Raw genomic sequence first — 25,434 nt, 5'->3', positions numbered from 1 at the left:
AAATACAAATATCTTTCTTTTACCATTTTGCTACCCTTCCCTGCTTTTTCAAGGAGACAAGTAAACTATGGGCTGATGTCAAATAATAATTGAAATTTTTGAATAAGTCTCATTCTTCATGAAGGTGTAATCTTAAAATACCTGGGTAATTGAGAGAAATTGTAATTCAGCTCATGTTGGTTATCTTGTAATCTCTGCCAGAAAGTGTAAGCATTGAGTGTTAGTGTGAGGACAGCTTGCATGTGAAAGTGATCACTTTTATATCTCTGACATTGCTATTAATTATTGATGTGTAGCAAGATTTGTATACTTCGATTAGTAATTGCTGTTATCTAAACCTCAGGAAAGCGACCAGGAAAATCCAAAGTGGATATAGAAGGGTGGAGGCTAGAAACCTTGCATAATTTTCATTTTTATCCTGTTAAATTGGTTTCCTGCAGATCCTCTTGGTGGAAGATAAAGAACAGCAATGTTTTACTGTGGTGTCTTGCATTGCAAAGAGTATGGAAGGTTTCAGTAGCTGATAAGTTGATGTGAGGATGGAGGCAGTTAATGTTATGCGTGTGTGTTTATATAAAAAAAAGGATTTTTTTGTGGCGATGGTTTGAAGATTTGGTGAATTGTCAAGGTTGAATTCAGTTTCAGTTTGATACAATGGTTGGTTGAAATTGTTGATGAGGATCCTGAGTTTATAATAATGGACCTAGTTTCTCCTATTTCGCCGTGGGCAATCCAAGAATGAATCCTAGCAGGCACTCAGATAATATAGGGAGTGGAAGTGTTGAACAAGATGGTGGGGAGGCAGTGCTGGTTTTGCATAATGTTACCAAGGGGTAGCAAGTGTGTAATTAGCCCCTTTTCCACTGGCACCTTGTCCCAGGAATAGACAGGGAATTAAATGGTTAAGGGTCCAGTGGAAAAGGAAAACAATCAGCACGCCGGTGATTGACAGCCTCTACCCTGATTTAAACCAGTGGAAAAAGGACAACTTCTATCCATTCCAATCCATTTGCAGGGAGACTGTCCAATCCCCGGGGATGAGTGGTGTTCAGAGGAAAAGCAGTCAATGTCCTGATTAAAAATGGCCCAGTGGAAACTGCACAGACGGCCTCCTATCCTGGGACACTGCACGGCCAATTAATTGGGACACCAGTGGAAAAAGGGGCTATAAATAGGAGGGTAAAGAAATATCCTTGTGAATTGTAGCGGTAATAACACAAGGGCAAGAAAAGAGCTCTTTGCTGCAGTTGTCATGGTAATTTAATTATAGGACTAAACTCAACAGAAATGTAGCTGCTAAACTGGATAATGTGGTTAATCATGTCTTGGGTGAAGAGAAAGTGTGGTTTTGGGATACTTGTGCACAAGAACTATAATGCACCAAAAGAAACAAAACCTAGTCTGTGATTTATGTTTGAGATGTTCAGTGTTGTGGGAGGGGTACACGTCTGAATGAAGAGTTATGCAAGTTTTGATTTTAGAACTCTGGAATGTATCAGAACTATTTGCATCCCATTTAGTGCTTCTTTCATTGTGATTAAGACCACGTGTTTTATGCTTTCCTTTCAAGCGAGTGTCTATATGGGACTGGAGTTCAGAAAATATAGGATCACTTTGTAATGTGGAACTGAGTCCTGCCTTCGGCCCTCAGGTGCGTTACAAATAGTCTCCAGTGCAAACACTGCCATCCATTAGTGTGTCAACCAGAACTGATTTCAGATTTATTGACAGAGTACATACCTGACATCACGTACAACCCTGAGATTCTTTTTCCTGCAGGTGAGGCTGGATTACCAGAATAGGTAGTGCAAAAACAAACTGTATACAAGGTGCACATGTAAACAAATAATGAAATGTAAACCAACTCTGTGCAATACAGAGAGAAAAAAATCAATAAAGGGCAAAAGTAAGAGTCCTTAAATGAGTCCCTGATTGAGTTTGTTGTTGAGGAGTCTGATGTTGGAGGGGGAGCAGCTGTTCCTGAACTTGATGGTATGAGTGTTGTGTCACCTATACCTCTTTCCTTATGGTAGTAGCAAGGACAGAGTGTGTTGGGTGATATGGATCCTTGACAATTGCTGCTGCTCTCTGAAGGCAGTGTTCCTTGTGGATGTTCTCAATAGTGGTGAGGGGTTTTGCCTGTGATGTCCTGGGCTACCTTTATCAGGCTTTATGCTCGGGTATTGGTGTCCGCATACTGGAATGTGATGCAGCTGGCCAGCATTCCTTTCATCACACATCTGCAGAAATTTGCCAGGGTTTCCGGTATCATACCAAATCTCAGCAAACTCCTGAGGAAGTAGAGGTGACGTGCTTTCTCCATGATGCCATTAGTGTGTTGGGTCCAGGAAAGATCCTCTAAGATAGTGACCCCAAGAACTTAAATTTGCTCACCCTCCCACCTCTGATCCCCCAATGATCAGTGGATCATACATCTCTGGATTTCCCTTCCTGAAGTCAACAATTAGCTCCTTGGTTTTGATGAGACTGAGTGCAAGGTTGTTGTTGGTGTACCATTCAGCCAAGTTTTCAATCTCTCTCTCCTGTATGCTGACTCATCACCCATTTTTAAACAACCCACTGTCGTGGTACTGTCAGCAAACTTATAGATGGTTTTGTTGTCATAGATGTAAAGTGTGTAGAGTAGGGGGCTATGAATGCAGCCTTGTGGTGCTCTGGTACTGATGGAGATTGTGGAGGAGATGTTCTTATCAATCCTCACTGATTGTGGTCCGGAGGTGAAGAAATCTAGGATCCGTTTACACAGTGGGGTATTAACTCCCAGGTCTTGGAGTTTGCTGATCAGTTTTGAGGGGATGATGGTATTATTTGGCAAATTATAGTCGATAAAGAGCATCCTGATATAAGCATGTTTGCTATCCACGTGTTCCAGGGCTTGGTGTAGAGCCAGTGAGATGGCATCCGCTGTAGATCTGTTGCTACGATAGATGAATTGGAACGAATTCATGTCGCGCTCTGACAGGGTCTGATATGATTCAACGCCAGCCTTTCAAAACACTTCATCACTGTTGATGTTAGTGCTATTGGTCAACTCATTTAGGCAGATTACCACACTCTTCTTGGGCACTGGTACGATTGATGTCTGTTTGAAACAGGTGGGTACCACGCCCTGTTGAAGTGAAATGTTCAAGATATCCATGAAAACTGCACCCAATTGTCCAAGAGTAGCCTGACTGGTGTTTTGTAAGGTTGCAACATTATATCCTAACTTTTAGATGCCTGTTCACCCCCAATTTGTGCGCAGCCTCCCACAAGCAGCAGGCAATAATGAGCATGCCTTCTGGATAGTGATGTTGGCTCAAGGAAAAACATTTGACAGAACACCAGGGGGAATCCTAACTCAGCAGGTCCTACTTTTGATCATTAACAATCACAGTATCTGCAGACTTTCTTGTTTCACAGAATCCTCCCGTTCATTTTTCTATCCACAAACATCTGTGTTCCATAAATATATTTCTGTGTCATATTTATCCCATAAATATATTTCTGTCATATTTATCCCATAAATATATTCCTGTGTTGTATTTATCCCAGAAATACATTTCTGCAGAAACAAAAGTTAATCTTTTGTTTTTTCCAAGGCAATATTACCTTGCCTTAAAAGTAAATCTAATGCTATATGTTTAAAATATATTGAATTATTTTGCGAAAGAGACCAGTTCATCAAAAGTTATCAATATTCACTTGCTGTGAGGTGAGGTGTTAATTTTCTTTGTGTTGTCCATTTTCAGATCTAAAGTTAATTGGATTTATTTATTCTAAATGGGAACATTTTCTAAATAAAAAAGGCTTGCTTTAGCATTGATTGTTTTTGTTTGTAAAGATCTTCAGGAAAGATTATATGATTCAGACTTGAAGCATGACAACATCTAATTTACAGTTGAAATGATTCAGTTAATCAGTTATCAGGAATAAATCTATTTTTTTAAAAAATTTTTTATTTTTCACACCATAAATCACATTAGCCATGATATACACTATTTCTTTTTCACACATATACAGTGACTTTTTCTCCCCCCCCCCTCTCATCCATTTTAGGTATACAATCTAGGTTGCATTAAGCCAGTCAGACAATGTTGTCATTCAACAAAATTACACCAGAAATTCTACTGAGTCCATTCTTTTCTTTCCTTCTCCTTCCATCAACTTAGGTACTGTTTGTCCCCGGTAGGTTTTCGCTATTGTATTTAATGTAAGGCTCCTATATTTTGAAAAGGGTTTTAAATTTACTTTTAATTTAATTCACTTGTCTGATGATCAGATAAAGTTGACTTGTACCTGGTTGTAAGTAACTTGATGGCATTTTTTAAAGTTAATGTTTTGCTCTTTACAGACTTTTATAGCATTTAATCCAGAAGATAATACTGAGCTGCTCAGCAACAATAAAACTGAAATTGTATTCTATAGTTGGGTGAGTGTTAAACAATGTTTGTGGAGTATGATCCATTATTTTTTTTCATGCATCTTTTATTTTGTTTTGTTTGATGTACAGCAGAATATATTTACAGATAAGCCAGACAACATTTACTGCAAGATGTGTATGCTGCCTGGTAGTATACAGATTCACTTACAATGAAACTTATGTTCCATTTATAGACTGTTTTATACACTAAAATACAAGCTAGTAATTTAATTTCTTTTTAAAAAGTGCTCTCCTTATCAAAAAACTTAACAAGGAAAGAGGTAAGAGAACCTTTGACATTGCTTCTGTTCTTGTCTATCTAAGTTGTTAAAATGTTTTATATTAATGTACATAGAATTATATAAATGTACAACACAGAAACAGCAGACCCTTAAGATGCATCTTCCCCATGTTGACCATGATGTCGATCTGTGCTAATTCCATTTTCCAGCATTAGGGCCATATTCTTCTACTTTCTTATCCAAGTGCCTGTCTAAATGCCTTTGAAACATTGTAGATGATTCTATCTCCACGACTTTCTCTAGCAGCTCAGTTCTAAGTATTCACTTTTTTTTAATGTAAAAAAAAATCCTTTCCCCTCAGTTTCCTTTACATTTTTTTCCTCTATCCTTAAATCTGTGCCCTCTACTTTTAGACTCCCTTGCTCTGGGAAAAAAGGTTTGGATTATCTGTTCTATATATGCCCCTCATAAATTTGTGAACTTTTATAAGATCACGCCTCAGCTTCCTAAGTTCCAGTGAGAATAGCTAGTATATTTGATCTCTCCTATGATAAGAAACCCTGCAGGCCAGGCAACATTCTGGCGCATGCCTTCTGCACTCTATTATCACCATGCCCTTCCTTTATTAACCATATAACAATTACAGTGCAGAAACAGGCCATTTGGCCCTTCTAGTCCGCACTGATTTAAGAGAACTCCACTAGTTCCACTTACCCGCTCCCTGCTCATAACCTCCAATCCCCTCACATTCATGAACTCATCCAACCTTCTCTTAAATGGCAAAATTGACCCTGCTGCAACCACCTCTTCCGGAAGGTCATTCCACTCAGCCACCACTCTCTGAGTGAAGAAGTTTCCCCTCATGTTACTTCTAAACTTTAGCCCCCTAATCCTTAACTTATGACCCCTCGTTTCAATCTCACCTACCCTCAAAGGGAAAAGCCTTTTCACATCTACTCTGTCTATCCCCCTCATAATTTTATATACCTCTATCAAATCCCCCCCCTCGACCTTCTATGCTCCAATGAAGAAAGACCCAGTCTATTCAATCTTTCCTTGTTTTCTAGACACTGCAATTGCGACAACATTTTAGTAAATCTCCTCTGCCTCCTCTCCACCTTATTGATAAGCTTCCTATAATTTGGAGACCAGAACTGCACGCAGTATTCCAAACTGGGCCTCACCAATGCCTTGAACAAATTACACATACTGCATGCAACTGCTCACATGTAATCAAATGCATAAGTATTGTCTGTCTTATGATAATTGCCTGTCTTTTTTATAATAATGACACAGTTCTTCCCTAAGGGAGCTCTAAAATGGAAAGTCCAGATTACTTTGGGCCTTTGAGGTCATTCGTTATGTTTTATAAATTTAAACTCCAGCTCATAATCTGAGAACCTGATGTTTATCCCTGTTGCACTCTGCTCCATATTACATACGGTTATTGAAGAACAAGCATTAAAACTGAAATAGGATTAGAAAGCAAAAGATAAATGGAACATAATTTAGTCTCTATTTCATGTCGTACATTCTATACATTATAAAACTCTACGTTCATATTTCAAATGAATGCTGTATTCTGTAATAACAATCCAGCCATTGGGAAGACAAGATGGCTGTCCAGATGACCTGCTCCTGCTCCTATTTCTTAAGTAAAGAGAATGATTTCCTCAAAAGACAGTCCTTCCTGTTGATTTGTAGTCATGATTAAATAATTATTCTATTAAAATCCTGTATAAACACAATCAAAAATGGAATGTTGACATTAATATACCTTGCCTCATGCCATGAAGAAACAAATTTAATTGCTGGTAATTTATGCAAATTTAAAAATAAATCTTATATTTTTGTATTAATCTATATCTGCTTTGAATGCCTTCAGAAAGGAAACCAGGTGGACTTTGCCTCGCCCGTTCTTACAGATAAAGTAAGTATTAATAATATTTTGAAACGTCACAATTTGGAATAAACTGTACATATAAAGAGTAGGTCAAAATTAATCTAGGCTAGAGTTACCAAAAAAAGTGTAATGGCGCTATGGCGGCACTACAACTCCCAGAAGACCTTGAACTGGCCATGTGATGTGAGTGAGTGATGACATCAGCACGTGTCAAGCGCATGATTCGGGCTTTTAAAAGGTTGAGCCGGTGATGAAGAGTAAATACATTTGATTCACTCTAAAAATGCCTTGTGTGGTTATTTCGTCATGTCCACTGTGATTCCAGTGGCCACAAATGGTGACCCCCATTGAGTCCAAAAACGTATTTTTGGACAAATGCGGACTCTGCAGCCGTTGCTGTGAAGCTGCCACCTTTTTGGACAGCTGAGCCTGAACTGTGGTTCCCACACGGTGAACCACATTTCACCTTCGCAAAGTCAAGTTGGACACTACTCGTTATTACCACCTCGTCAGTGCCCTGGACCAGACCGTCGCATACCAGCAAGTATAATGCTTTAAAAGCACTTTTATTACATGTATATGGTATGTCCCATGGGGAAATGGCAGCCAAACTACCACATCTTGATGGGTTGGGAGACCGCGCCCCTTCAGAACTAATGGCAGCTGGTGAAAGGCCCAATATGTTATTTGAGCAGCTCTTTATAGAGCGAATGCCAGATTATATTAGGCTCTTGTTATCCAAGTGTTCATTTGAAGACCCAAGGACTGCAGTGGCGGAGGCAGACATTCTATGGCTGGCTAAAAACCACAGCAAGGAAAGACAAGTCTGCACAACCAAACCCTCCACTCTAGCGCTATTAGCACATTACTCCCTACAAGCAGGCAAAGCCCCAAGACAATCAAGCAGCCTGTGGACACCTAATCTTGGTGTTATCACCACAGGTGGTTGGGGAGTAAATGCCTACAAGTGCCTTCCATCCTGGTCATTTGCAGGAAATGCCCAGGCCAACCGCCAGTAAGGGCTGCAGTGGTTGGTGAGAAATCTGCAGACCTACTGTATGTTTGGGACCAGATGTCCCAGTGAAAATTTCTGGTGGACACGGGTTCAGAAGTTAATGTATTTCCATCCACCAGTTTTGACACACACCATCCTACCGTGGACCTGCAACTATGAGCAGTTAACAGTTCCAATGTTCCAACCTTTGGCACCAGGAAGATGAATGTCAAGTTCGAGAATCATCTTTGCATGGCCATTCATTATAGCAGCAGTATCCCGACCTTTGGTGCAGATTTTTTCAGGCTCATCCATTCCTGTCGACTTAAAAGGGCGTCGGCTAATAGATGGAGCTACTTTTCAGACCATTCCTCTGGCAGATGCCTATACCACTGATCTCCTCCTCTAAACTTTAAGTAAAGCAGTGGATGAATTCTCTAAGCTGTTGGAAGATTTCCCTGAGATTACTACTCTACAATTTTCTTCCTCCACTGCAAAACATGGTATTACTCATCACATTTGTACTAAGGGCCCTCCTATCCATGCTAAAGCACGCCACTTGCCTCCAGAGAAGCTGCATTTAGCTAAGGAAGAGTTTGCCAAGATGGAGGAACTAGGCATAATTCATAGGTCCGACAGCCCCGGGCATCTCCATTACACATGGTCCTAAATCACAATGGAACTTGGCGACCATGTGGAGATTACAGGTGGGTTAACGACGCCACCATCCCGGATCGTTATCTGATACCTCATATTCAGGATTCTTGGCTAATTTACAAAATAGACAGTGCATGGCTATCACCAACTACCGGTAGAGCCAAAAGTCATTCCAAAAAGAGCAATAATTATCCCATTTGGGTTGTTTGAATTTTTACGAATGCCATTTGGATTAAAGAATGTTGCTTCTTCATTTACCTCAATGACATTTTAGTGGCCAGTGGGTCTAAAGCAGAACGTTTGGAACATCTTCATACACTTTTTATTCATCTTCAAAACTTTGGACTGACCATGAATCCAGATAAATGCATTTCTGGACAAAAAGTAACATTTCTTGGGGCATAGGATTACTCAGGAAGGCGTGACTCCGCTGTCATCCAAAGTTGAGGCCATTACCAAGTACTCATGACCAGCTACGGTTAAAAGCCTTCAGGAATTCTTTGGAATGGTAAATTTTTACCGTTGGTTTCTTCCAGGAACAGCTCATATCATGAAGCCTCTTTTCGATTTACTTTCCGGAAATGCCAGAACCATCCATTGGATTGAAGAGGGAAGCAGCGTCTTCTGAAGACAAAAGATTTGCTGACTCATGCCACTGTGCTCAACTCCCCAGTTTTCAAGCAACCACCACCCTTTCTATAGACACTTCCAGTATGGCCGTAGGAGGTGCCCTTCATCAATATGTCAATGGGCAATGGAAACTGCTAGCATTCTTCAGCCACCATCTTCATGACGGAAAGAAGAAATAGAGCGCTTTTGATAATTGGCCATTTACTTGTCTATTCAACACTTCCATATTCTTTTGGAGGGCAGAGATTTTACTATGTACACTGACCACAGGCCCTTAACATTTGCATTTTCCAAGGTCACAGAGGCCTGGTCAGCACGACAACATTGGCAATTATCATTCATTTCAGAATTTTCCACAAAAATACTACATATTCTGGAAAAGACAATGTAGTAGCTGATGTACTGTCCCGTTCTGCTCCACTCGAGGCTTCATCTGTAGATCAAGGTATTGACTACACAGCTTTGGCCACGACCCAAGAACATGTCCATGAGACGAATGCTTATCAGACTGCAATCATGAACTCTCAATTGAAAGATGTCCAGTTTGGAGTTAATGGTAAACTACTCCTCTGTGATATATCAATGGGACTCCCACACCCAGTAGTTCCAGCATCATGGAAACATTGAGTATTCGACTCTGTGCATTGGTTTCTCACATCCATTGATTAGATCGACCGTTTGCATGGTTTCGGACAAGTTCATGTGGCACAGACTTAAAAAAGACATTACACTAATGGCGAGGTCCTGCATTGCCTGTCAGAAAGCAAAGGATCAGTGGCATACTAAGGCACCACTGCAGGCCTTCCCAGCAGTTACTTGGCATTTTGCTCATGTCCACATGAACATTGTTGGTCCACTTCCTGTTTCAAGAGGATACCGTTACCTTTTTTTCAGTAATAGACAGGTTTACGTGGTGCCCGAGGCTGTGCCTATGGTAGATGCTACTGCAGACACTGTGCTCGGGCGTTCCTCAGTTCCTGGGTGTCTCATTTTGGTTACTTCAGATAGAGGTCCACAATTTACTTCCTCACTGTGGATGGCCTTGTCTCACTGGCTCGATACAACAATTCATCACCCAAATGCCTATCATCCTCAGACTAATGGAATGGTGGAAAGATTTCATCAACATCTTGTCTGCCTTGATGGCTCGGTTAGATGGCCCAAACTGGGCTGATGAGCTGCCCTGGGTATTTCTGGGCATTAGAACAACTCCAAAGGAGGACCTCCAAGCTTCATCTGCAGAGCTCATGTACGGCACATCGTTGGTGGTCCCAGGGAAGTTCGTCCCCTACCTTTCAATGATCCTAAGGAACTGTTGACCAGGCTAAGGGAGATAGTATATACCACCATCTTCGGACGGACAACACTGTTCCTTTGTGAAGACCTCAAAAACTGCGAATATGTCTTCATCTGTAGGAGAACACTTGGTTAACCTTTGCAGATGCCTTACGAAGGACCTTCTAGGATACTCAGACAAACTAGGTCAACCTGTATATTGGACATTGGAGGGAAGCCACAGTCTTTCACTATTGACCAGTCTTCCCCACTGCAGCAGCCAATAGTCCATCACAGAGGTCGACCACCTAAAAGACAGACAAACCTTTCTGCCATTTCTGGGGGATGGTGGTGGGGGAGGGTTCATGTAGCACTAAAATTCCCAAAAGACATCGAACCAACCATGTGACGTCCGTGCATGATAACATCAGCATGTGTCAAGCACGTGATTCTGGCTTTTAAAAGGTTGCAGGGGTGATGAAGAGTAAATCCATTTGATGTATTCAAAATTAACACCTTGTATGGTTATTTTGTCGTGTTCACTGCAATTCCAATGGCCACACTAGGATATTTCCTGTTGGCATTTTCAAAACTGTCTGAATTTGAAAATTAACATTTTAAATGAAGCAAGAGTTTAGGATATTTTGGATAGTCAGAAACTGGCATTGAGGTAAAACCTCAGCCATAATCTTAATGATGGCAGACCAGGCATGAGAGACTAAATGGCTTAGCTATGCTTCTCTTCCTTGCATTCTATTTTAACTATTCAGCATGTAACAAAACATTTAATGATGTGTCAGTTAACTCATCCCTAACAGTGTCTGTTAAAGAATAGGATTGAAAGATAATGCAGTGATGCCAACTGTCTGCAAACTGACTGTTGGGAATGGGCAGAACTTTTAAGCCTTGGTTTTATCAGTTCCTGATTCTGAGCAAAGTAAAAGACAAAGAGTCTGACCTTACCCGAAAGTGGAAATGAAAGTCAAAAGAAACAGCCAGTTGAGCACTCTCCAATGTACCCTGATGGGGGCTGCAGAACCATCAGACTATTTAGTGTAAGGCATTCAGCCAAAAGATAAGGGTTAAGTGTATATAAAACAAAGTGATATTGACATTTTACAGAGAGTACTGAAGTCTGACTTGTTGAAAATAAACAATGCTTCTTCAGTTATGATTATAAGAAAGATAACATTTTTAAACTTGCGTTAACTTTCTAAGCTTTTCATTCACAGACATTTAACAAGATTGTGGGACTCTACAGTCAATCAGTTTTCCACCTTGTTCCTTCACAAGTACTCACTGCTACTTCAGCAGGGAATTTGGTTATCTGGGCCACTGAGGTTACAACTCAACTTCAATTAGATGCAGTGAAACAATACAAAAAACGACCTTTTAAACTGGTGAATCTACAGAATGATAGTATTACAGTGGTCACTGTAACTGACAGGTAAGGGAGAAGTGGGTTCTCATTCACAAATTATTTGTAGAACTCAAATGAGCATCAACTTTCATTGTCATCACCGAAGAAATATTTTCTAATGATGATTTCTCTTTACACCCCAAAATTCTGAGAACTGACACATTTCTTGGTTGATAAATTTGAAAGATGTTGATAGGGTTATTAATGGTAGAAAGTGAAGTATGAATTTATGGAATCCCTTTCATCTATTTGATCAAAATTTTAAAAAATCAATTATTTGTGTCAATAAATCTTTTTAGTTAATGTGTAATTATAAACATTTATTTTCTCCAATGAACAAAAAATAATATCCATACATTTTGATATTTTTAGGGTTTACAAGAAGGACAAATTTAATTATTCGATAGATATTTGCCTAAAACTTTTTTTAACCACAAACATTTTTAAGAAGTGAAACTCCACAATCTGTTCTAAGGTTGTTTAGGAGTCCCGTTCACTGGAACATTAATTTGGAATTACAGCTAATTGTCCAGAAAAGTATTTTTTTGTAATTGACTGATCTGAATACTCTAATTGTACCACATCTTACAAAATAATTGCAAAATATTTTTTCAGTGAATATGATTAAAATACAGAATAATAGACAGCAGAAAATTCTGACCTAATTGTTCCCTAATGAGAACTCTGATGTCAAAATGAAGCAAAACTTAACATATGCTGGAAACTTGAAATCTTTCCCTCTATCAGATGCCATTTTACATTTGACAGCTGTGACTATTATTGCACAATTTATCCTGTTTTCACATCTCATTTAGTTTATAAATTTTGATAGTAGTTGCAAAATGACATAAGTTTTAAAAAAAATATTTTATTTCAAATATAGAAAATACAAAATAACCACCTTCCCCTCCTCCGACCACCCCCCAAAACTCACCCTCCCACCCAAAAGAAAGAAGAAAGAAAGGAGATTTAACAATCACAAATGCAACCAACTGCTATGGATCAGTGCAACACCACCACAACGAGCCAGAAGAGATTCAAATTTTTAAACCCATTTGATCTAAATAAGGGCTCCACGCTCTCTGAAAAAATGATAATTGTCATGTAAATTATATGTTTATTTTTTTCCAGTGGAATACAAGATTTCATTTCCATATGCCACCTCTGCAATCCCAAATCAATCTCATTTTTCCAAGTAATAGCAATACATTTTCTTGCTACAGCCATCGATAGTCTTAAAAATGCAATTTGGTACATAATCAAATTCAACATTTTAACATTACCTCATAAAACTAATGTTGGATCCATTGGTAATTGAATCTTTAAAATTTTCTCTGAAAAGTCATGTCCAAAATAATTTAACACTATCACATAACCAAGTTGAATGTAGAAAAGAACCTACTTCTTTACAACATCTAAAATATAAATCTGAAAAAAATTAAATTGTATTTCTTTAATTTCTGAGGCGTTAAATACAACTGATGTATAAAATTATAATGGACTAACCTATATCTCACATTAACAATCTTAGTCCTTGCAATCATCTTGATCTATTATTATTCCCAATCATCTTGATCTATTATTATTCCCAAATCTTTTTCCCACTTTAATCTTGAATTATGAATATCTAATTTAGGCATTTTACTTTGTAATAATTTATACATTTCTGAAATAAATTTATTTGTACTACCTTCTGTAAGCAAAATTTCAAATTTTGATGGTCTTGGTAATCTTAAAGTATGTCCAAAATTATCCAATAATAAAGCCTTAACTTGATAATAACAAAAAAAGTATTATTTAGAACTTTGTATTTTTCTTTCATTCTTTGGAAAGAAATAAAATAACCAGCTTCATAACAATCTTGTACAGTTTTAATCCCTTTCTGATTCAATATTTTCATAAACTGATTATTAAGAGTAAAAGGAAAAGGTTTATTCTGATACAAAGGTGTTTTACCTGAAATCTTACCCTGGGTACCTAGCTCATCATTTATCCGATTCCATAATTCAATTCAATGTCTCAAAATAGGTGGATTATTATTAATAATTAATAACAATATTCCATTTATAAATAAATTGTGCCATACATTTCTCACCAATTTTAATTAACTCTATATTATCCCTTATTAATGGATTATCCAAATCAAACATTCTATTGATAAGCCTCAATTGTGCTGCCGTATAATAATTCTGAAAATTCGAGAGTTGTAAACCTCCCAATTCATACTTCCAAGTTAATTTTTGTAGGGATACTCTTACCATTTTACCTTTCCATAAACATTTCTGAATTATAAAATTCAAATCTTTAAAGAATTTCTGAGGAATTTTACAGGGATTGAAAAAGATATTGAATTCTCGGAAAAACATTAATCTTGATACAATTCACTCTACCTATTAATGTTATAGGTAAATCTTTCCGTCTATTTAAATCTTCCTTAATTTTATGAAATAAAGGTAAATAATTTAACTTCTATAAATTGTCCTGAACCTTATCAATTTTAATACCTAAATATTTAATCTGATCTGACCATTTAAATTGAACAATGTTCTTACATTGAGTATAGTCACCATCAATCAATGGCAATTACCTCACTTTTATTCAAGTTAATGTTATAACCAGATATTTCTCCACATTGTTTCAGTCTCTTATATAATGAAATTAATGAATTCTTTGGTTGTGATAAATAAATCAAAACTTCATCAGCAGACAAATTAATCTTAAATTCATCAGAATTAACTTTAATACCCTTAATATTACTATCCTGTCATATCATTTGTGCTAAAAGTTCAATTGCTAATACAAACAATGCTGGGGACAAAGGGCATCCTTGTCTAGTAGATCTCTTTAATAAAAATTATGACAACATTTGGCCATTTGTCACCACTCTGGCAAAAGGATTTTGTATAAAGACTTAATCACTTAAACATTGGTCCAAACCTAAATTTTTCCAATACTTTAATCAAAAACTCCATTCTAACCTATTGAATGCCTTCTTGGCATCTAACGATAAAACCATTGGTAAGTTGGATTTCTTCTGAGAAATGTGAATCAAACTGATTAATTTTGCAATATTGTCTGCTGAATAAATCCTGCCAGATCTGAGTGAATTAAACTTGGTAAATACTTCGCCAATCTATTTTCTAAAACCTTAGCTACAATTTTATAATCAACATTTAACAATGAAATAGGACTGTAAGATTCAGTCTTTAATGGATCTCTATCTTTCTTAAGAATAACTGTTATAATTGCGTTAGAAAAGGAATCTGGTAAAGAATGAACCTCTGTTGTCTGTTTTAAAACATCCATCAAAAGAGACATTAATAAATCCTGAACTTTTTCATAAAATTCTAATCTAAACCCATCTTCACCAGGAGACTTACAATTTGGCATTGATTTTAGTGCATCAACCCCCTTCAGGGTTGTCCAGATGATCCTCTTTCTTTCAGGTCACCTTTCAGACCGCCAATCTCCTCCTTTGACCAAACAACCTTCAAAAGTTTGCCAGCTTGTCCTTTACCAGGATATCCACAACTGATTCCTTCTCAATCAGTCTTGCTGACGAAACTTGCCCTCTTCAGGGTTCTCCAGATGATTTTCTTTCAGGTCACCTTTCAGACTGCCAATCTCCTCCTTTGACCAGGCAGCCTTCCAAAGTTTGCCATTTGTCCTTATGGAACTGATTTCTGTCTCCTCTGTCTCTGTTTCACACCTTCCCACTCTGAGAGCAAAACTCTTCTCTGCCTGCAAAGATCACATGCTCTCCCAGACAAGCTGCTGTCGATACTTTGTTGCCTCCTGCAAAAAGCATTCTGCAAAAGTCCTGCAAATATTCTGTGTTTTAAAATATGTGTGTGCAAGCTGCTCTGACAATTCCTCCCAAACCACCTCTAAATACTCTGTCACAATGCGTAAATGTTATCAGAAGAGAAGCTGACTCAAGACCATCAATTCTAGCCATCATCTTTGATTGGATTAAAGGACTCTGAAGCTCTTGGAAGAACTGAAGGCAGGTGCATTCAAAACAAATGCACAGTAATTTGGAGGTTCCTCTGGGAGGGGAATGAAAATGAATATGATAATCTAAATGTTAATATTTTTACATTTGTGATTGGGGTTTGTTGAAATATTAGTTAAGGCAAGTCTAAGGGCATGTCCATTCAATATAAATTAATTGCCAGAATTTACTTGGATAGTAATTTAACTATAAAATTTATTGCAGGTACATAGTGACTTGTGATGTCAAGGGTTGCATCAGGTTTTATGATGAAGAGCTTTGCTTACTTAATTGGTATAGTAACTTAAACTTGGGACCCATTCGTTCAATTTCCTTCTCCAGTCAACCAGCCCCCAAAGCTAATGAGAAAACCGCTTACCCATCTGAATGTACCATCAATGCTCAACAATTTGTTGTCAGGTTAGTATTTGCAGAATATTATTTAGTCGATACCTGGTTAAACCATATGGTTTTAAATCTCTGTGTAATAATTTCTGTCTGAGGAGGTAGTTGAGTCAGGTATTATTGCAATTAAAAAAATTTAAATAAATTAAAAAATTAGTCATACAGTACGGTAACAGGCCATTTTGGCCCACGAGCCTGTGCAGCCCAATTATACCCAATTAACCTACATCCCCAGTACGTTGCAAACAGTGAGAGGAAACTGGAGCCACTGGGGAAAACCCACGCAGACGGGGAGAACGTACAAGCACCTTACAAACAGCACGGGGTTCAAACCCCGGTCCCAATCACTGGCGCTGTAAAGGCGTTGTGCTAACTGCTACGCCAAATGCTTAAGAAAAAAAAAATTGGATGGATACATGGATAAAGATGGATTTAGATGGATATGAGCCAAAATCAGACAAGGTCGGACTAGTGTGGTTGGGACATTTTGGTTGGTGTGGGGGAAGTTGGGGTAAAGAGTTTGTTTCCATGCTGTATGACTATGAATGAAAAATTTCAGGAAGTATTATTTGAAAATGATACATTCACTTTAAAATTTAAAAATCTAACTATTCTAGGATAGGAAAAAAAATGCTTTAAAGTGTAATTATCCTTTTTTGAATCCTCTGATTTTTCCAAACCTTTCACATTTTACCAGAACTGAGCACACCACTCAATTTGCAAAAAAATTGCATTGGAAATATTTTGCTAAGCAAAAGTTTGTAAATCAAAAATGCTGGGCAAAATACATTATGGGAATTTTCGTGCAATTTACTCAATGCATGAGAAAGGCAAAGTTAGTGAAAAATAATTTTATAAATTGAGGGCACATATCCAAAAGAGTCAATGGCATTATAGTGAAAAATTGTACATTCAATAATCCCACAATTACAGTTGTTGCTAAACCAGTGATTTATCAGTGTTCATTGTGACTTCTTTGAATTCCATGCCCCTATTTATAAAACCCAGGAACTTGAATGTATTGTTATGCATTTTCTACCTTCTCCATTTATTTCCAAGATTTCCATGGGCACTATTATTGTCTCTTTGTATCATCTACACTGGGAGACAGGTATTACTTCAGTAGTTTTAAACTAAAGGTATGTGAATTTTTTATATTATATTAAAAAATCATAAAGTATTAAAATGTCTTAATTCTTTTGTCTATTTATTCCATGTAGAAACTTTGTTGTAGCTACATTTGATGCTACTGTGGCTCATGTAACTGGAGATGGGTGCAAACTTGAAATGTTATTGCAGGAGCACAGTGGAGCATTGCATGCCATAGCATGTCATCCCTCGCAATCTCTCATTTGTATGGGAAGTTATTGTGGACTTCTGAAGGTCTGGGACTATGAGAAGAAGAAACCGGTTTGCAGCAGGCTGTTTGGAACCGGGAATTATATTCAGTGTATGACCTACAATAAAGCAGGTGGGAGCAATCATTTTAACTTGTAGATAGTTTAGATTTTAGTATTTCAAGCAGTCACAGTCAGGTGCTAAGTGTAAAAGCAATGCTTCCTCAATGTTGCCCAGATAAGACTTTTCATTGTTTCACAGCTCCTACTGCTAGCCCTTCTCAGTGGGAGTTCTATCTGAATGCTAATGCAGCTTGAATTATGGGCAATTTATGTTCTGATGTTGTGATTCTTATTTGTTATTAGTAGATTGAATTTGCCAGTTAGTGACAATTTTGAATCCATCCTGCATTATAGAATTTAGAACATAGAACATTATAGCACAGTACAACCCTTCGGGCCATGGTGTTGTGCCAACTTGAAAAGAATGAAACCCTCCCTACCTCATAACCCTCTATTTTTCTTTCATCCATGTGCCTGCCTAAGAATCTCTTAAATGACCCTAATGTTCCAGCCTTCACTACCACCCCTGGCAATGTATTCTAGGCACCACAACTCTATATGTAAAAAAAAAACTTACCCATAATGTCTCCCCCAAACTTTCCTTCCTTCACTTTAAACAGATGTCATATATTTGCATCTAGGTCATAGATATTAAAGAATAATGTACTTGGAGTTTGCTGGTAAATGCCCTAGAATTTACATTGGGAAATCAAGTTTTGGACTCAGGCTAGACCTGGCAAAGATCGAATTCAATAGGATAATGAAGATGCAGTGTGTAAAATAAGAAAGAAAGATAAATTAGGTCTAAAAAATACATTTTGAATATTTACACCAAACGAGAAAGCTTTCAAGGGAGCTTGAGCAGCAATGTGCTGCTCTTAGGACCCCGCTGCTGGGATCCAGGACACTTATGGCCACAAGCTATACCCTTTGCATCTGCACCAGGTAAGTTTGGGCATGAGGTGACTGCAAGTAACAATTATGAGTAGCAGATGTATACCATCAAGATTTATCTAATGGTGTTCCAAATGGCCTACGTCAATTGTAAATTGATAAATGGTTCAACATTATGCCCTCTTTTCTTTGGCAATGACCTGAAACATAGATAATTATTTGATTGAGAAAGAAAATGGTTAAATATAATAAATCCTTGGAATTTGTATACGTGTATTTTCCAGTTGTTTGAGACTTTTACAATGCCTAATACACCTGCATTAAGAATAAACAGTTTAAAAGACCAAAATACTAAACAGAGAACAAACTTCACTTGCATGAATATATAAACCTTCAAGCATGTTACTTTATTTTCAGTCACCTTCTTTGAAAATGTTTATCCATCACTGAATCTGCAGGTTCCTCCCCCTCCACGGAGCTGCCTGAAAGACAAACAATAACATCATAATTAACACCCCACTCTAGTTTACAGATAAAGCCTCTGATCAGGGTGATTAGTTCTGAGCAGGGATGAGGACATACTTTAAGAGAGTCACCCCAATGCTGAGCAGCAGCAACCAGCTCTTCATCCTGGACGATGCCATTGCTGTTTCACACAACTTGATTCAAACAGCTGTCATGAACAAAGCCACAACCCAGGCACTCCGCTGGCTGAATATTTGCTCCCATCTTCACCAAAGGTTTATGTGTTACTTCAGAGAACATTTAATATTACAATTTTAAACTTGTGTATTTTTACCTGTTATTTTATTCTTATTTATTTTAATTTTTACAATTTATTTTCCTTTTTTTTTGCTGGTTGCTTGAATTCTGGATACCGGGGGTTTTAATATCATTTCATTCTTGACTTCTTAATTGGAAAAATACTCTTTCCTTACTTCCATAGGTTCACTGTTAGGAGTTGGACTTACTGATGGATGCGTTCACATCCTTGATGCTCTTTCTCTGAACGATGAGCACTCAGAACCTTTCCAATATGCCAAAGATGCTATTACTGACATTGCCTTCTCGCATGACTCAAGTTACCTAGCAACAGTTGTGAGTATAGGAAATATAAAGAAACTGCATTGAGGCAGTGGATGTAGAAGCAGTCTAAATTTTATTGAACATGCCAAATACAAAGTAGGCTTTATATTTTTAAAAATAATTAGTTTTCTTTTTACCCTTCAAAACTCTTACATCTTGATAAAGAGGAATGCAGATGTAATACCTTCAAGCCTTCTCCTCTCTATAAATGTGATGTTCAGTGAGCTGAATTATTATAGCATTCACTCACAGAAAGTGATTGTATGATTGTAAATAACAGCAAAGTCTCAATTAAAATGTGACAAATTTAGAATAGCCATGAAATCCCAAGCACTTTCAGAACTGTGGGGAGGGTCATGCATCAACATGTGCCTTGTTATCTTACCATGATCTGATATTATATTGGACATTGACACCATTCTTTCATGTAATTAAAATATTTGAGAAGAACAAATATAATTTACTAATTGACCATTCTTAAAGATAGACTGAGAATTGTGCTTAGCAGAGAAGCAGTAAAGTTATAGTTGCAACACAGATCAGATTATGGAAGCATGATAACCAGTTATGGTTTTATATGGTCAACTACTTGAATAAAAAGATTAATTGAACTGATTGGTAGTTTTATCTGATTACAGTATTAACATTTTAATTTTCTATTTTCAATCTTGCTACATTCAAAGTTTTTCTAAAATATACAATGTATATTTCCAAATTACCATTTTATTTCAAATAAATAATAAATCTTGGACAATTCAATGGCTCTTGAATTAATGTGTTCTTTCTGTTGCAGGATAGTAAAACCACAGTGACCGTGTTTAATTTCCTCAAGGGGTCTTGGATGTATTTAGGAAGGCAAAACGCACACTTTAAACCAATTAAATCACTCATGTTTGGGATGTATTTGGATAGTGACCAACCCAGACTATTGTCTCTGGGAGAGGACAGGGTACTGGTAAGTGATAGTTTAATGTTTGATCTTGGACAGATTGTTTCATTGCTAAAAACATTATTTTAACCAGTATTGGAAATATATCAACATCAGCACCATTTTTGAAAAGATGAATCATATGCTAGATTGAGTAATAAAAATCCACATGGAATCCTCTGACTTAAATAAAATTTATTATAGAGTTCATCTCATCCTATTCCCTTTCCTAAAATTTCCTAATAAATAGCATGGATTTGTCGATCCTTGAATCATCATATTTTGTATTGCAAAACATTTGGCTATTTGTTCTCCCATTTCCTACTCTTGGTACAGCATTTGGAACTTCTTGTTGTTATTCCAATTTATTTCATTTTTTTTTGTTTTACCTTTACTGTTTATTTTTGTCACTGGCCAATTTTGTTTTAGGTTTGAAAACAATAAGCAGATCATAATAGTAGTTGAACACAACATTTAATAAATGTCCTTTTTTTTTATTTTTCAGGTCGAGTATGATCTGGCTAATAGTACTGGGGATGATCTTCGGATCTTGAGTAGTGATAGAATAGAACAGAGTGCTCTACCTACATGCATGGCCTGGTACCCACCAATCACTAAAGAGAGCTTCATTATCATGGCCAACAGCCAGTATAAGCTAAAACTCTACAATGCCACTACCAGGATGTGCAGGTTATTCAAAAATAACGTAATGACTTTGCTTAAAACATTAATCCTTTCACGGCTCTGTCCTACTACCTGAATATTGCTGACCGTCCTCTTCCAAACTGCCTGCTAAAGATAAATAAATATTTGGAATTCTCTCCTCCAACAGACATTGAGTAATTTCAGGACTGAGATAGAGTTTTGAAATGTTAAACAAGGGATGTAGGGATTGGATGGAAAAGTGGATTTGAGGAACAGGCTAACTAATTAATTTTTGAGTGGCAGAGAAAGCTCAAGGGGCTCTGTAGTCTACTGCTACTATTTTGGATGTTCTTTATGTTATTTTTACATCTGTTCTTTTGCTGTTGGATAATCTTTTAAAGAATCAATACACATATATTAATTTAACTGACCTTGATTTCCTTTATTCTTGCATGATCTGAAGAAGACAGTTTTTAATCCTTGTTTCATTTATGTTATTTGTAATCCAATTAAACACATTTGCTTGGTGTGAGGTTGATTAGAAATTGATTACATTACTGTCAATTAAGCACATGATCATGTGCTTATGTCTTCTAGTTCTTTTTATCATGATGTGTTGAAGTTGTTTCTTTCCCCACAGAAAGACAGTATTAAGTCCAATCTATGGATCTCCTTTAAGGAAGATAGAGATTCTCCCTTTCTCAAACAGCAATGAACCTAAATTTGGTTATTTAGCCTACATCACAGATAACAAGGTATTCATTCAGCCATAATAATAGCCAGATGTCATGATGCAATTCTCAGTTTTAAGTTTTCACTGAGCGTGAAAAATCTTTGAAATATTTTTTTGTATGTACTGCAAGCTTTTGAAAATACAGGTAGTTCTTCATGAACTCAAAATGTACACATTTGAAATGATGTTGTTAGCTGTACAGGTGAGGATCTCATTCCAGGTATTTTGTTTTTGTTAGTACTGAGTAATCATTATTACAGCCAGTTATTAACTTCCCAGCAGGGGAACAGCCAACAAGAAATTCCCCTCCTTGTTACCACATAGTGTCTTCTAATGAAAGTAGATCAATAGGAATCTGAGTTTTAAAAAAATGAAGGGAAATAAGCCTGCTAATAAAAGGCTACTATCATCAAAATGATTGAAATGATTCAGTGTGAAACAACTGTTTTTGATTAAAATCAATGATCCAGTACCCTTGGATTAAGATATATTTGTATTGATTTATAATGATAGATTTACTGTTTAACAAAAGCCCCTTTCACACTTGCATCCCACTAAATTGGCCGTTCAGTGTCCCAGGATAGGAATGGGGGTTTGGCTTTTCATTCTGGGACACTGAACGCGATCACACTTGCAAGGAGCCATCCCCAGGGTGAGGACTGTTCTACCTTCTACTGGTGACGTCATGATGCATTTAGTGATGGTGGACCTGCCCTAAATCCCGATCAATGTATTATGATCTTATATTTGAACAAAATTAATCATGCTTGATTATAACATAATTGAGCTTTATGTCCAGCACAGTATGAGCCCTTCAGCCTCTGTTGTTGTGTTGACCTATATAAATCTTTATAAGGGAGCATGGAAAAGTGTGAGCAATAAATAGCAATAGTGGGCAATTTTTAAACTGGGTGGGAAAGTTGGTAGCACTTTGGCACATAATTTATAGAGCGTGGGAAAGTTTGTAGTGCTATAGCACACAATTTATATAGTGTGAGAAAGTTGATAGCACTATTGTGCACAATCTAAACAGCGTGGGAAAGTTAATAGCACTATCGCGTACAATTTATAAATACTGTGGGGGGAAAAGCGATGACGGACTTGCCCTCCCAGAATTTCGTGCAGCAGAGAAAGGGCTGTATGCCCAGCTGCATGCATGGAACACTTATGGAGGGGTTTCTCTGCTGCACAGCATTCTGGGAAGTCAGGTCCGCCATTGCTTTTTTCACATGGTCTTTATAAATTATGTGCTATAGCGCTACCAATTTTCCCACACTGTTTTAAAATTGTCCGCTATTGCTATTTACTTCCGCTTTCTCTCTCTTCCTCCCCCCCCACTGCAACTTTCCCACGGCAAAGTTTATACCTTCATTTTAATCTTTTCTTCTTTCACGTTCCTGCACTTACGCAAAAACATGGGTAATTTCAATCCCACAATGCAATTACCCATTTCAAATTTGCCTGATTGCAATGCCAGTGTCTGCAGATGCCAGGGATTGAACTAGGGGTCGAGGCCATCAATCCCCGGTGTGAGATGACGTCATCTGATGCCGGCATTGAGCTGAATTTGCTTTCCTACTCGGTACTTTAAAGGCCGATTGGTGGTTAATTCCTGGGATCACTTGCAAGGTGAAAGGGGCTACAGATACAAAATATGTCTACTAAGATTTTCTGGTGGAAGTCCCTGGATCTACTTAATCAGCTATTTACTCTGGTCCCAATGGAATTCAACAGATTTTTTGTAAATTCATATGTGGATTTGGATATTGTTTCAAACACAACAATTATTGCTCTACATTAGATGATGATGATCTCCAACTAAAAATATAGCTTTAGACATGGAGAATGACATGCAAAATTAGGGGTCCAGATGTTTTTTGGAGAAAGACTGAGAGATTTATTTTCAGAACCCAAGTTTTTGTAGAAGAGCATTGTATATGCTGTAAGATGAGCATTTTTACCAATGAAGTCAAAAATTGTGTTTTCCTCCCTTGTGTTATCCAGGTGGGTTTACAAACCCTGCCACTTGATGGAAACCCCCACAAATCTTGTGCATTCATCTGTCATGGAAGTATGGTGTCCAATGTTGCCTGCTCATATGATGGTTGTTATATTTTTACAGCAGGAGGTGATGACTGTACTGTGCATATGTGGAAAGTTGACCTGAAGTAAGTATATTAGTGCATTGTTTCTAAGAAATGTTATTCTTGACAATAGAACTTTAACAGATCTCACAAAATTGGTATTTGTGGACCTCCTGTTTGATCTTGGAAAAGATGTCTAGAAAAGATAGCAAACAGCAATATCTTCCACTTGATGCTTTCAAAGCATTCCGATGTCTGGAGACACTTCATCAAAGTGTTAGCAAGAAGGAAAAAATAGTGACAAGCCATATAAGAAGAAATTCATCCAGATTACTAAAGACTTGGTCCAGGAGGTAAGTTTCATGGAGTGTCTTTAAGGATAATAAAGAAGTAGAAACTAGTAGTGAGATAGTTTCAGAATTTAGAAACTTGGCAGTTTAAGGCATGGATTGAGTGGTGGAATTAAAAAGATGGAGAAAATCTAAAGCAGAAGAATTTTAAAGTTGAGGCATTGCCTATTTACAAGCCTCTATAGGTCATAGTTGAATGGGATGTTGTAATGTCTCAGACTGTGGAGTTTTGTGTGACTTCAAGATCATAAAAAAAAGTAGGCTCGTTAAGGATTGCATTGCAGTAATCAAAATGAAAGGTTAGACAGACATAGGTGAGATTTCAGCTATAGATGAGCAAGAATGGACTCTGGCATCATGAGAGAAATATATCATTAGCGATAGCTAATTTTCAAAATTTAGGATCAAGGCATAAACACATTGACAAACACAAAGACTACAGATACTGGAATCCTGAGCAAACAAACAATTTCTGGGGGAACTTAATGGTTAAATGGTCCAAACCTGGACAGTTGACTGGCCATTTCAACCCATGGATACTGCCAGCAATTCTTTGTTTGCTCATTTTTAAAAAAGGGTCAGTTTTGAATAGTTCACAGAGAGAGGGAGAGAATCAATGGATATGGAATGGGGTTTGTAATGGGAACTTATTATTTGCCAAATAGTGAGAAAATTCATATCCAATGATAGAAGAATATGCATGTTGTCAGCTGGACTATATCGAACAATTGATTTGTGGGACAGCTCTCTGTACTTGTAAGGAGGATTTTACATCTGGGCTTTGCGTTTGCCTTCATGGAAAATAGAAAAATTCTGATATATGGAGCTATTTGGCCTTTTGGGCATATAACAGTTGAAGACAAGCTTCTGAAATTAAGTTGATACATCACATCTCTGAAAATGCACATGAAAGTTCTTCACAAATGTATTGGAATTCTGCCTCAACTACCCTTTCAGAGAGTTTTAGTTACGTGTTTGTGTGGATTTTTTTGTGCCTCATTTTTCTTCTAACCCTTCCACCATTTATTTTATGTCTATGCACCCCGGTTTTTGAAGGAAAGTTTCTTCTTAATTCCTTTATCATGGCTGCTCATAATTTTATTTTCAAGTAATTTCCCTTCCACCTTTGTTCTAACAAAATCCCCAACTTCTTCAATCTTTCCTCTTTATTGGAATGTTAATGATCATGTTTATTGTCATACACATTTTACATAAGTACCAAAATTCATATCCACTGCAGCCAAACAAGTACTTCATAAAAGAACTACAGAAGTATGCATTAAATTAAAATGAGATAATAAATACATAAGATGGATGATAAATATTCACTGTTGCCATCATGCAAGAAAAATTGCCATTACAATAGTGCAG

General features: G+C 37.3%; 1 protein-coding gene and 1 long non-coding RNA gene across 8 annotated transcripts in view; one reads left to right on the top strand and one right to left on the bottom strand.

The window, feature by feature from the left end:
- cfap251 (cilia and flagella associated protein 251) overlaps positions 1 to 25,434 on the top strand; it is a 64,097-nt gene that overhangs the window by 15,409 nt on the left and 23,254 nt on the right. For 4 of the 5 annotated variants that reach the window (XM_069933278.1, XM_069933279.1, XM_069933281.1 and 1 more), the window contains exons 7-17: positions 1,571 to 1,651; positions 4,355 to 4,432; positions 6,551 to 6,595; positions 11,357 to 11,571; positions 15,764 to 15,958; positions 17,164 to 17,414; positions 19,184 to 19,335; positions 20,117 to 20,278; positions 20,757 to 20,941; positions 21,537 to 21,651; positions 23,634 to 23,797. In XM_069933278.1, the coding sequence (XP_069789379.1) occupies positions 1,571 to 1,651; positions 4,355 to 4,432; positions 6,551 to 6,595; positions 11,357 to 11,571; positions 15,764 to 15,958; positions 17,164 to 17,414; positions 19,184 to 19,335; positions 20,117 to 20,278; positions 20,757 to 20,941; positions 21,537 to 21,651; positions 23,634 to 23,797 (1,643 nt within the window). The remainder of the gene's footprint in view (positions 1 to 1,570; positions 1,652 to 4,354; positions 4,433 to 6,550; positions 6,596 to 11,356; positions 11,572 to 15,763; positions 15,959 to 17,163; positions 17,415 to 19,183; positions 19,336 to 20,116; positions 20,279 to 20,756; positions 20,942 to 21,536; positions 21,652 to 23,633; positions 23,798 to 25,434) is intronic. The other variant, XM_069933280.1, reaches the window with a different exon arrangement.
- LOC138761339 (uncharacterized) overlaps positions 18,633 to 25,434 on the bottom strand; it is a 44,049-nt gene continuing 37,247 nt past the window's right edge. For all 3 annotated transcript variants that reach the window (XR_011356264.1, XR_011356266.1, XR_011356263.1), the window contains one exon: positions 18,633 to 18,719. This is a non-coding gene — a long non-coding RNA (uncharacterized lncRNA). The remainder of the gene's footprint in view (positions 18,720 to 25,434) is intronic.

Source organism: Narcine bancroftii, chromosome 4 (genome assembly GCF_036971445.1).
Source record: "Narcine bancroftii isolate sNarBan1 chromosome 4, sNarBan1.hap1, whole genome shotgun sequence".
NCBI classification, from domain to species: domain Eukaryota; kingdom Metazoa; phylum Chordata; class Chondrichthyes; order Torpediniformes; family Narcinidae; genus Narcine; species Narcine bancroftii.
The sequence above is the reverse complement of the archived record's forward strand: the minus strand, read 5'-3'. Positions and strand labels throughout refer to the sequence as shown.